The sequence below is a fragment of the Condylura cristata genome, unplaced genomic scaffold (genome assembly GCF_000260355.1).
Source record: "Condylura cristata isolate star-nosed mole 26May11 unplaced genomic scaffold, ConCri1.0 scaffold00017, whole genome shotgun sequence".
In the NCBI taxonomy this organism is placed as follows: domain Eukaryota; kingdom Metazoa; phylum Chordata; class Mammalia; order Eulipotyphla; family Talpidae; genus Condylura; species Condylura cristata.
Genome location: NW_004567118.1, coordinates 37,803,031 through 37,816,799, shown reverse-complemented (window position 1 = coordinate 37,816,799; position 13,769 = coordinate 37,803,031). Strand labels below are relative to the sequence as shown.

The window sequence follows — 13,769 nt, the reverse complement described above, 5'->3', positions numbered from 1 at the left end:
AGGTTGTACCAACTTATTCTTGCATATAGTTTTACAGTCACTTAATGATGTTTAATCAACACAGGATTGGTCCCAATGGGAGTTACCATTATAGCCTAGCTGTGTAGTAAGCTATACCATGTAGGTTTGTGTAATTACTTTCCATGACATCCATACAATGCAATCACGTAACGATGCATTTCTCAGAATATACCTGTCATTAATTATTTCATGACTATTGAGTAATCTTTAATTAGAAACTGTGATATCTTTTAATCACTGTCAAACAAGCAGTCAAAAGTGGAACCTTTGATTTTGTTTCCCTGTCTTTTTATAGTAAGGTTAAATATGTTTGCTCGCTATACTTGTTGCTTTAAGAATTATTAGCCATTTTTAAGATTACATTGTTTACACCTTTATCACTGACTCATAAAACTATGTATTCATTAGTATTAGCTTTCTGTATGCAGAAAATGAATTTTTCTCAGTCCATCATGTTTTAATTTTGTTTTTTTTGCAGAACAAATACAACTCACTTTAATCAGTTTCTTATTTTATGCTTTCTACTTTTTGGATAATACTTAAAAGAGCCTTCCTCATAGGAAGAATTATATTAATATTCACATGTATGTTTCTGAAACTATGCAGTGTTAACCTTTACATGTACATTTATGTGCCTTCAAGCCAATTCTGTCACAATGAACAATCTATCTTTCCCAGAAAGCTAACACCACTTTTATCATATATGATATATAAAATACTATCTTAACACTAATTTTCTGTCATCTGCTTATCTATTCTTATACCATAGAAATTCTTTTAACTCTACACTATGCTACATTATCTAGTAAGTATTTTCAGAAAACTTTCGCATAAATTTCCCTTAGTTTATGCTGTTCTAGGTTGATTTGATACTAATTTTACAACTTTAAAAATTCTCTAGGATTTTACTTGTGATGGTATAAATGACCTAATAATATTTGGAATTAAGTGACTTTGTTTTTCTATTGAGTTTACTTACTCAAGAAATGTATGTATGCCTTTAAGTCTCAGAAGTTATTTCAAGAAAGATTCATCTAAGTCCTGCAGATATCCTGATAAATTTATTATTAGTCATCATCTGTTACCTGTTATTACTATGAATGGGATTTGAAATAGCAATTAACATTTATTGAGCACTTATTTTATGCCAGGCACGGTGCTAAATATATTTAACTATTTCATTTAATTAATCAACTCGATACCTCAATTTACAGATTAAAAAAAAAACAAGACAGAAACGCTTAACTGACTGCCAGATGCTACAGTTAGAAAGTGGAGACCAGCAGCTGGCAGTGTAGTTTCAATGCCCTCCATTAAATACTGACTAGATGGTTTTCACTTATTTTTCGAAGTACAAAAACAAAGGACTCTCTAATTCCAACATGAATTTCCATTTGGGGAAGAAAACATCAATAAAAAAAAATGGGAGTTTGTAACTATAATGTGCTCAACCTTCTAAGTTATCCATACCTTCCCATCAAGAATAGTTTCCCATGTTGCTCTTTTCTTGCTTATTGGGCATTCTTCCATTTCCTGCATGGCTACTTCATATTCCCCATCTAAAAGCTGTAAGCGCCTGTTAGACAAACACATACACTTTAAAGTAACCTGTGTATTATTTTAAGTACACAAATTCTACATTTTTAGATTTATACTAAAAAGCATTTATTAAATTTATAAACTAGCTTACAAATCCAACAAGATATACCTAAAATATTCCTAGAGTCTCTTCCTGGCAAAAGCAATTTTAATGATTTGCACTAATAAGCATTAGTTATTACTAAATAACTACTTTGTTACTGCAGGTATTCAGATATAATTTTAAATGCTTCAAGTATAATATACCTAAAGGCCTCAACATTTGCTAAATTTTAAACATTAAGTATAAAACATGTGTGCAGGCATTGTACTTTTAAAAATGGGACAAGTGTTACAATACCTGGCTAAGAGAACCACTAATAATCATGTTTGTTATTTTTAACTATTGTAAATATATGAACTAGAACTCTTGACTTTTGTACTTGACCAGTAAATGAAATGATTATGAGGACAACTCTGGTAATTATATAAGATCCTGGGGGCACCTGGCACATATAGGTGCTCAATAAACATTCATGGATAAATGAAATACTGGCTAGATTAAATTATACCCATACTGATAGTACAGTTTTAATGTGTATGTACATATATGTGAGTGTGTATATGACACTGGCACCTATACTACACTAAATACCATTCGTCAATCATGCTCAGTAATTATATTGTATACAACAAAATTCTGGCTTCTCTTTTATCAGTCTTAAAGAAATTCTGTCAGGTGATAATCGCTAACATTTATTGAGTGCTTACTATGTGCCAGGCACTATTTTAGAAATTTTAATGTTTCATTTAATATTTTCAACAACTGTATGAAGTAGATGCAATTACTCTTAAATTTTTCTAAACTGAGGCAAAGAAAGATTAGAGAACTTGACTGAAGATAACAATTAGCTAGAGCTAGCAAGTGAATTACAGACTCCAAGCACCTCTTAAACATCAAATGGCTTTAATTAAAAGAATCTGTCTTTATGCAGTATTACTTGAAGTTAGCCCACTTCAAGTCCATTTGCAAAGCTACTTTAAAAGGTCAATTTCTAAAAACGTTATTTGACTAAGCAATATATTCGTATGCTTTTAAATTGAAATGGCATTTCCCTCATGTGTTTTTATGATTACAAATGTTAGTTTATGATTGTACATTTGATAGTTATAATCCAATTTACTCTCCTACCTTTAATGTATGAGGAGGGCTTTTTTCCCCCTCACAGCCTCATCAATAGTGCTTTACCAAGTTTTTTGAGCTCTGCCAAACTGGTAAGTGAAAAAATGACATCTCAGTCTTTTATATTTAGATGTCTTATTAAATTGTGTAAGGACAAAATATTCTTTTTTGCAACATTTTTATTATATCCCTTGTTCAATCTTCTATTATATTGTAGTATTTTCCTTTTAATCTATATCTTTTTTAAATTCAGGGATATTACAGTATGAGTTGCTGTTACTTTCCCCCTGGTTTATCTTTATTATGACCCGGTAGCTCTTTTGTCTCTCAAAGAAGCACTTTATTTTTCTCACTATTTCATATATTTCCAATAGGCTTTTGAATTTTGGCAATTTTTAAAAAAGATTTATTTGTACATACAGAACTGGGGTACAGGCCAGAGGTTCAGGAGTGCTGAGAGGATTCATCAGAGACAGAGTGGGGACCAGAACAGGCAGAATGATGAAGTACACTGCTGAGGGGTGCAGTGGGTGGGTGAGGAGATGTCTGCCGTGCCATGTGGATCAACTCTGGGCTAGCCATTGAACTCACACAGAGTTGCAGGGCTGTGTCCTAACCTGTTGCGTCACGAGGGAGGGTGTTGAATTTTGGCAATTCTTCAAGGAGACCTGAACCTCTCTGATATTATAACAACTTTTACATGTTACCCCAGATCATGGCTTGCAAATACTTTTCCTCTACTAAAAGGAACCAAGACTCCTTGAAGAAATGGTCAATTCCAGAACAGAGATAGGAAAAGTAAGTTTGGAATATATAATTATTTCAGAAAATAAAGATGGGTGCATGGAGGAGTGGGTGGACAAATAAAAGTTATAAGGCTATAGAAATCTGGTAGAGGATTCTTTCTGACCAAATTAGGGACAACTATTAAAAACATGAATAGATTAAAAAAGTGAACACAAGTGGGAATAGTTAACCTGTACTGATAAAAAAAAAAAATGAGGGAAGGAAAGGTCTTCTTTACAAAAAAATACCAAGACTGTAGGAGAAATGATAGAAAGTTACAATTTGGCCAAGTGTGGTCCAAGTAATTTATTCAGAGAAGAATCATCAGTGGATGCTCAATTTTGGGCAAAAAGACATTAGGAGGAAAATGACATTTTACCCAGTTCCATATATTACCAGAGATTACATAGTTAAAAGGCAAAATGTACCATTATAGTAGAAAAATAATACTAACATATTAACCAAGTAATTGAACCTCATTATTATTTTGTTTCTATGATGTGCACAAAGAACATACCAGCAATATAAGTATTACTGCCTAAATGAATCCAGTAGTAAGGACATAATCATGATAGTCCAGATTGAGCCGTTTCATAAAACTATAGGTATGGGCCCGCCCTGATGACCCAAGCTCGGCAATATGAAGCTATCTGTAGCCACTGTGGCTTGGTTTGATCCTAGGTCAGGGAGGTGACCCATATGACACAGCAGACCTCTCCTGTCCACCCACTGCTCCCCTCAGCAGTGTATTTCCATCAATTTGCCTTTTCTGCTCCCCACCCTATCTCTGGTGAATCCTCACACCTTCCCCACACCTCCAGCTTGTACCCTAGTTATTGTATACATAAACAAATCTTAAAAAAAAAATAAAACAAACTATAGGTCTATACTTATTAAAAAAAAAAGTGTTATCAAAGGCAAAAACACTGTAGTCCAAAAATAAAGGTAGAGAACTATTCTTAATTCAAAAAGACTGAACAGGTGTGACAACTGAGAACCAGCTACAGAGCACAATTCCTAACTAAGAGGAGAGGGGAAACAGCTACAAGGGACATTACTGGAGCCAACTGGGAAAGATGACTGTATTTTTTTTTTAATAAAAAATAATATAAGTTTATTTTTACATCATTTTGTGCCTTTTTCCATCTCAGATGTAATCCCTGTTGGCTTTCCATCACCAAATCATCTGTGTGCCATCACCATAGAGATGAATATATTTTTAATACTATGTGAAATTTTCTGAGTATGAGAGGTGTGTTGTGATTATGAAAGGAATTGTACTTGTTCTATGGTAATACAGGCTGAATAATTTAGGAGTGAGCAATTAAGTAGACTGTCACAATCTCTTTTATCTTCAAATGGTACAGCATAAAAATAAAAAAACACAAAGCAAGGGGAGGAGGGTGAAATGTTGACTTATGAATCTAGGTGAAGGACATTATCTACACTGTTACACTTTTTCAGAAGACTGGAAAATTTCCAAATTGGGGGAAAACCCTCTCAGGGTTTCTTCATGGTACTTTTTTCATTACACAAAAAGCAGCAGAGAAATGCGTTAAGACATATATATATATATATATTTATCAGAAAGAGTTCTAAAAAGAATGCCATCACACTGAGAGAACATTTACCAACATCAATGAAGTGTGCCACATAGATATAATCACAGCCATAACCACTGTCTCCTGGGGCATTTTTATTTGTTGTTACCCCTTTACATCTCTTACCTACAATCAATTTTATCAGTAGTATCAAGAAACATTAAGTGACAAATCTAAGACAACACTGTAGTCACAATCTATGTAATTCCTAATCATCTTTGCTTTCCTATAAAAAGGCTTCACCACTGTTGCCTAATAAGTGATTTCATTAAATCAACAATCTAGTACTTTTTTTAAGGAGTAAGAGGAATGTACTAGCTGCTTTTCTTGGCTCTTTTCCTGTACCTGACTGACCTGTGGCCTGGGACAAGAAATCATGGCATGTCAGAAGTTTCATTATTTAACTGACAAAAAGAAAGCTACATTTGCTTTTGCTATCTTCCTTTACTGGCACTAAGATGCTTCATTCCCAAATGAAAACCAGAGATGATTATAAATTCAAGTGTTGCTACCTTGTACTAAATGTGTAAAGTCACACGACAAGGGTTACACAGATTTTCTACCTTCACTTTAGTAAATACACTTCTCAAGACTTTTATGTGGACCATTTCATTCAGGTCTCTGCTCAAATATTACCTTTTCTCAGGCTTTCCTTTATAAAACAATTATTGTTTCTTTTCTTTACAGCATTCAACACCATGTTATAGTCATTGATGTACTTTTCTAGTGGTATTACACGTTCCCTACATTAAGACGTTAAGCTCCATTAAGGCAAGAACCTTTTTGTTGTCTTTTCACTGCACAAAGTAGTGACTGACAATAGACATTCAGAAAATATTTGTCAAATGAACAATCTTAACTGTGCCACAGAAGAGTCCTCATCTGTTTATTGCTTCCAATGAGATTAAAAATATTTATAAATTTGTTTTTTCACTATGAACAGTGATAACATTATTTTGCTTCAGAAGAACAAAAATCTCTAGAACATTGATGCATATCCATCAACATTACCTGTTTTTATCAAATACGGTCATTTGGGCAACAAATGTCTTTTCCCCATCCTCACGATTTCGTTTTCTTCTAGCTGGAAGTTCTTCATTGACATCTGAATTTGATAAGCATTTCTTATGAATCAAATATTCTGGCAAAAATGTCTTATTTTTGCTTCACTGACAAGCTACATTTATCCCAAATAAAGCACTAATTACACTTAAGCTGCAATATAACACCCATATTTATCCTTTTTAATTTTGTCATTTTACCATGTGAGTCTATGACATATTCATTCATCCTGTATTTTTACAAATTCTCAGAATGCTCTGACTTAATAAGGGGAAATCCTCTTCCATAGTTACTTTCATTTCTTTTCTATCTACATATTCTATGTTATGAACTTCTGAAAGACAGAACTGGATGGTTTAATTTTCTTTGTATCCTCTATACCTATAGTGGATTCCTAGCTGTTAGAAGGACTGATAGATACATGATAAGCAAGAATAATAAAATGTTATAGACTCTAAGTGGTGGGGAGATAGGTATCCACCACCAAATTCTTTCAGCTGCTCTGCATGTTTGAATTTTTTAAAAATAAAATGGGGGTGGGGGGAGGAAGGGGAAGAGGAAAAATTGTTTGCTGAGACTAATCTGAGTACCAGTCTTTTCCATTCAATGTTCAATATATTCAACTATGTGAAATACAAGCTTCATTATGTAATAATGGTAGCCTTACAGATTAAACATTTACTATAGCACACTAGCCTAGCCAACAGTCTTAAGAGTGAAGGCATTCTACCATAAAATTATCTCATTAGGCTATAAGAGATCTGCAAATAAAGACCATTCTATAGGAACACATGCAATTTGTTTCTAGTTCCAAACCATTTTTTTCTTGAAAAAGCTATTTTTTTGCTTTTTTATTGAAATAAATAAAATTGTAAGCAATTAAGAATATTATGAAGATATAGTGGATCAATCATTTTCACTGTCATCTTAATCACCACAGACAAAAGATAGTAAAATTATTAGAAGATTTAAATTACCAATATTTTCATTGGTTTCTCCATTCATTATTCCATTAAACTCTCTTCTTCCCGGACGAGTCACTCTAAATAGTAATGAGTAAGACTTCACCATATGGCTGTTACTAGGTTCAAATTCATTACTGGAAACTGCAAGGGATGGGAAATTTCCAGGTTTTGTTTGATTGAGGTCAGGATTCAAAGGCACCTGCTTTTTACCTGTAGGAACTTGCCTTATTGGACAACTTACATCCTGTAAAGGCAAAGATTATTAAATTATATTTATTTACGCATATGAAATTATAAAATTACAATAAAACTTCTAATTACAGCTATGGGGAACATGGAATAGAGGTCATGATTACCAAATGGCATACTAAAATTTAAATATAGTTCTGAAAATGGTGATGAAGCAAAACATTTAAAAAAAATGCAAAAACTATATTCTAAATACTAAACAATTAAAATTTCCCACTGCAAGTAAAGTAATATAGTAAATCCAACATTCAGCTGAAGGTAATCTGAAATAGTTTAAAATTGGAAATATGGAATTAAGATCCAGTTTAAGATGTTAATCCTAAGTAAATTCAAGTAAATTCATCTTTTCCTATATATTTTTTATTAACAAATAAATGTAGACCCATTAGCAAGAAAAAAGATTACAACCTAAATGTAAACAAATATTATAAAACAGAAAATCCATTTTTTGAATGTTACTTAATATTTATCTTATGAGCAATGTTCTGTAATTAAAAAGGCAGTTATGCTAAAAGTACAGTTTTTCTGAAGAAAAAAAAGAGGACCTTTATAACAAGAATATACATATTTTACAATAACTTTTAAATATAAATATTTATGGGTCTAACAAAAATTCTATTGCACAAAAGAATATAAAATGAGAAATACAGGTCTCTTTTACCCACAGATCTTACATTTCAGAGACAACTTAGTGTGTTAATGGATGGCTGTGCATAGTTTCAAGAAAAAGTTTATGTCTATTATTTTTTTAATCACAAAAAGGATCATATTATACTTTCAAATTTTTGCCTAAAAAAGTATCTTTAAGGAAGCTTCATTTTACTATTTGTGATACTTAGATGGAGGTTGGGTGAGAATGCGGAGTGATTATTTCTTAACTTCAAAAAATTAACATCTACTATTATTTCCGATTACCTCAATTTTCTTTGTTAACAATGGTCTAGCACAATTTTTTAAGTTTTGTATCACCTTACTGTGATTTAAGAAGAACCACAACCCTAAGAACCTCTATACATATGGTATTATTTTTTTGAAGACTATTTTGTTTATTTTAAATGTTTATTTTTGCACACAAGTATCCTAACCTGGACTGAACTCCAGGCTATAGCATTGATAGCGCTGAGGCTTAAACTCTGGCCCCATACTGACTTTTAAAATAGCCAAGGACCTAAAGTTACTAAAGGTTTATCTACTAGCTCTGGTGGGTTGCCCTGCAAATTTAAACATCATAGCCACTTCTTTTTGTGATGAACGATTTCATATTATAAATAAAAGACTGAAGAAATAAGTCAGTGACTGACAATGGTGGCAATAGTATTTCTCTGCCTACAATAGTAGTATTTTAAGAGAGAAACATTTTGGGATCTTCTCTCTTAGCCCTTATTTAAAATTTCAATGGAAACAAATAGCTAAGAAATAAGTTGTGAAGAAAGTATTAAAAAATATATATAAAAAATCAAAAATATTGTATGTACTAAGATGCTAAAAGATATCTTCTTGGGTCTCCCTGATGGCACAAGCGGTTAATTTGCAGCACTGAGAATTATGAAGCCACAAGGGCCACTAGAAGCATGTAGTTTGATTCCCAGACAGGAAGCTAACCCACACAGTGCATCAGACCGCTTCTCATCCACTGTTCACCTTGTAGTGTATTTCAGTAGATATGACTGTTGTGTTTTCCCACTCTGTCTGGTGAATCCACTGACCCTCCTGCACCTGTGGCCTACACCCAATATCTTGCATGTATTAATACATAAATCTTTAAAAAAAAAAAAAAACCTTCCTTTGATTATCAAACTACTTTAGGAGAAATTTTATGTGGAAGACCTGAGAGGGTGGCAAAAGCGGTTTATCAGAAGCTTTACAATTCAGTATATTTATGTTTGCAAGATTTGAAAAGGCAACATATATGTACCCGAACATGTTCAACTAAGAATGTTAACCTATCAGTGTCATTTTACATGTTACCTTTCTTTTTTTGTGGCAAACTTTCACAAGCAGGACTTCTAGTGTAACAGAATTTTGTTCATTTTCTGAATTTTGTGATGGCTTATCTAAGTAGAAAAAACAAAAAAGAAAAATAATGAGGACTTCTCAAACCTTTTCTCATTCTTTCCCCCCGCCAATCATTTCCAAATTTGCCACAAATATATTAAAGTATTTATCGAAAGTAATTTACTTATTAAATAAACCTTTCATAAAACGATGACAACTACCTTCCTATGTACTGTTGTTTCTTTTGGTTCAAATAAAGATTTAGCACACAGGATAATAAAAAAGAATACAGCAATCTGTAAATCAAAAGTATTTTTGGCATATAGTTAAAGCTTCCTGATGGAATGCACAAATAATATAGTTCAGGTGAGATACTCTTACATGGAGATGAACACCTTTAATTCATTCACTATCTGTTATTACAAAAAGTACTTACATTCAGGCTATATTACTAGACTATATCTGTTACTACTTATATATGTTTCATTTTGAACGTAAGAATGTTAAAGTTATTTGATTCCTTTGTGACCAAAGAGATATAAAAATGGGTTTCACTAAATAATAAACATATACAAGTTATGTAATAATATCATTTCATAACTAAGACAACTATTCCTCTATTTTTTTCCTAGAACTTCTCTAACATCTACATGGGATAGCAAAAAACTAGACTACCACTAGAGAAATCTTTTGTTTTACAAAGTTTAAGGATTTAATTTTAAATAGCAGTCCTCTTTATCAACTAACAAAGTCTCTTGGCAAATTAAATTTCCAAAGTACTTCTATTGAATTTGTCTTTAATATTTTAAGGTATTAATAGTCCCAAACTTTAAATATTTAATCACATGTTCATTGAGCTTCAATAATATGTAGAACTACTCTAAGAGATGAATTTGCAACATCTAAAGAAATAATCTTTTTCTAAGATTTTTAACAGCTTTTCTCACTGAAAGCATTCTTATGCAGGGTGTGCACAAAAAAAAACATATTTGAATCAATCCCTTTGTAAGATGTAACCAAGAGACAAACATTTTATACAGCAACAAATAATCCAGTCTCTAAAATGCAGTAATAAAAACTCTGAAAAAAAAATCACAATGAAAATACTACCCCAATAACCTTTCATATTCATACTAAGCAGTTTCAATAGTAACTGCTACAAAAATCTTCATTTAAAAGAAAAAAAAATCCCTGTATTTCAGAAATCTAGATGGTTTTCTAAAAACCTGGGTTCTTAAAACATTATTTCTTTAAAAAAAAGAAAAATCACTGAATAGAAAAGTGAAGCAATTTGTATTAATTTCAAAGTTACAATGGGAAATTATTTTTCTGGAGACAGATATATGAGTAGAGTTTACTTTCTCATTAACAAAAAACAAACAAAAAACTTCAAGTGAAGTTTAAAGTTTTGTATTTCCTGTATTATTTTTATGTAAACAGGAAAAAGTTTAATTGGACTTTACAATTAACTTCATTTCAGTATTTCAATATTCATCAAATTCATTAATATCAATTATAATATGTATGCGCTTTATACATGTCTGGGAAAAAGGACTAATGTACCAATTAAGTCAAATTATAAGATTCTATGGCACATCTTAAAACAACTAGCAACAACAAATTTTGGCAAGGATGTGGAGGAAAAGGAACTCTTCTACACTGCTGGTGGGAATGCAAACTGGTACAACTACTATGGAAAGTTGTGTGGTTTCTCAAACTGCTAAAAATGGGCTTTCATATGACCCAGCAATCTCACTGCTAGTTCTCTACCCAAAGCACACAAAAGGACATCTGTGTCCCCATGTTTATTGCTGATTTACAATAGGGAAGACGTGGAATCAACTCAAATGCCCAAAAATAGATGACTGGATTAAAAATATGTGGTGCTGGCCCTCCCTGGTGGCGCAGCGTGTTAAAGCACAGCACAAAGAAGCTTAAGCCACTTCCACATGAGTTCGATCCCCGCCTGCCCCAGAGGAGATCCACATGGCGAGGCAGACCTCTCCTGACCCGCCCGCTGCTCCCCTCAGCAGTGTACTTTGTTGATCTGCCTGTTCTGTCCCCCACTCTGTCTCTTGTAAATCCTCTCACCCTCTGCATCTCTGGCCTGTACCCCAGTTCTGTATGAATAAAAAAAAAAAGTGGTGCTTATACACAATGGAATATTACTCAGCAATCAAAAAAGATAATCCCATGCCTTTGGCAGCAATATGGATGGAGCTGGCAAAATCATGCTTAGTGAAATTAGCCAGAAAGAAAAAGAAAAACACTGGATGGTTTCACTCATAGCAGGAGTGTAAGAGATCAAGGGGGAAAAAAGCAATTGTAATAAATTAAAAAATGAAAAACAACAACTATGAACCAGAGACAATTTACAGGGGTAGAGAGGAAAATGGGGTCAAAACTGGGATGGGAAGAGTGCACAGAACTATGGTAATGGCACATGGGTGAAATGGTGTTGGGAAGTCCACAGGGATTATAACCAAGAGGAAAATATACACAAAATGGAGAATGATATAATAAATAAAAAAACAAAAACCAAAAAACAAAAATTAGAGTTCACATACTTTAGAAGTACCATAGGAAACATAATAATTAGAAATAAGGTCTCTACTAGATGACTATAAGTGACTTGGGAGAAAAAGAATATGAAAATGCTATTTACTCCTATATAAAAAATGGACAAGTACTCAGGCAAAAGTAGAAGCTATATTAACTGCTAATACATATTAAGACCTGGTTGCAAATTTCTTACATAAAAATCCTGAGTAGTTATCAAACTCTTTTTATATAACCATTAGTAACATTTCTTACCAAACATCAAGGATGATGAACTTGATGTGTCATAAATTTTATTCCACATGATAATCAAAGGAAAGACACAAATTTAGGGAGGGACAAGCTAGTCATTTTATCCATTTTTTAATTCAACAGACACTGCCCAGCAATCTTTCACCTCTTCTAATAAACACTTAAGATTATGTAATTTTCCTTATCTCTAACATATTGATATAGTCTATTAGTAGCAGCTATTGTTTCAGCTGTCCATTTTTAATATACGATGCAGTAACAGAAATACGAAGGACTCTTCACTTCTCTAAGATCCTAAGACAATTAACTAAAAATTATACCATCAATCTTTAAAGTTTTAAAAAATACTGGAACAATGGCAAAATCTAAGAAATTTTAATTTCATGAAAATTTCCCCCCAGATTTTTAGTTTATGCATACAAGACTTGGGATGTAGGCCAGAGGTGTGTGCGTGTGGGGAGGGGGATAGGGTAGGGGGTGGTGGTGGTGAGAGGATTCACCGGAGACAGTGTAGGGACCAGAACAGCTACTGAAATACACTGCTGAGGGAAGCAGTGGGTGCAACGAGAGGTCTGCTGTGCCATGTGGGTTAGCTCCTTGGCTAGGGATCGATCTCATGCCAAAATGGCTGGTAATAGCTTCATAGCACTGAGACTTTACCTCCTGTGTTACCAGTGAGGACCCTAGCTTTCTTTCCTTTTTTATATATATAAACAGGTCGGAAAAAAGGATGAGTTAGAGAGGTTAAGAATGAGAATTTTATCTAGTTAGGTATGAATCAGATGAACCTTCCAGAGTGATCATGTAACTGACTAATTTAACACTTTCAAGACCTACTTAAAACTTAAATGGATCAGGGCCCCTTGGTGGCCCAAAGGGTTAAGTCTCAGCACTGTCAAGGGACCAGCAGCCACTGCAGCATGAGTTCGATCCCTGGCCAGGGAGCTTACCCACATGACACAACATACCTCTCCTGGCTCATCACTGCTCTCCTCAGCAGTATATTTCAATCTGCCTGTTCTGCTCCCCACTCTTGTCCTCACCTTTGGCCTATACCCCAGCTCTTATATGCATAAATAATTTTTTTTTTCATTTTTCAAAAATAATAATTTATTTTTACATCATTTTGTGCCTTTTCCCATCTCAGTTGTAATGCCTGTGGGCTTCCCACAAATACGTCTTTTAAAGAAAAAACTTAAATGGATAAGTAAAGAAGTATGAAAACCATACATTAAGAAAAAGATCTTACATATAAAATCTACCTATAATACTTTAAAGTTTTAAAGCAGAACTTCTTAAAATTTGTTCTTCAGAAAATATACTTCTAAAAATTATCTCAGTTGTTTTATTTAAAATGCAAACTCCTAAATTCTACCAAAACCCTGAATGTTTATAAAATGCTAAAATATGTATTTAAACTGTTACTACATTTTTGTACAGACTAAAATTTAAGAATAACTACAGATGACCCTTGAAAAACATAGGCTTGAACTATTTGGGTCCAGTTACTTGTAGCAC

At 33.1% G+C, this 13,769-nt stretch overlaps 1 protein-coding gene across 1 annotated transcript in view; it reads right to left on the bottom strand.

The window, feature by feature from the left end:
* The window catches only part of SUZ12 (SUZ12 polycomb repressive complex 2 subunit), a 39,083-nt gene that overhangs the window by 9,922 nt on the left and 15,392 nt on the right, over nt 1-13,769 (bottom strand). Inside the window, exons 6-9 of the mRNA XM_004684876.2 lie at nt 9,414-9,499; nt 7,209-7,440; nt 6,181-6,274; nt 1,492-1,597 (exon numbers count right to left, since the gene is read on the bottom strand). Coding sequence (XP_004684933.1) covers nt 1,492-1,597; nt 6,181-6,274; nt 7,209-7,440; nt 9,414-9,499 — 518 coding nt within the window. The remainder of the gene's footprint in view (nt 1-1,491; nt 1,598-6,180; nt 6,275-7,208; nt 7,441-9,413; nt 9,500-13,769) is intronic.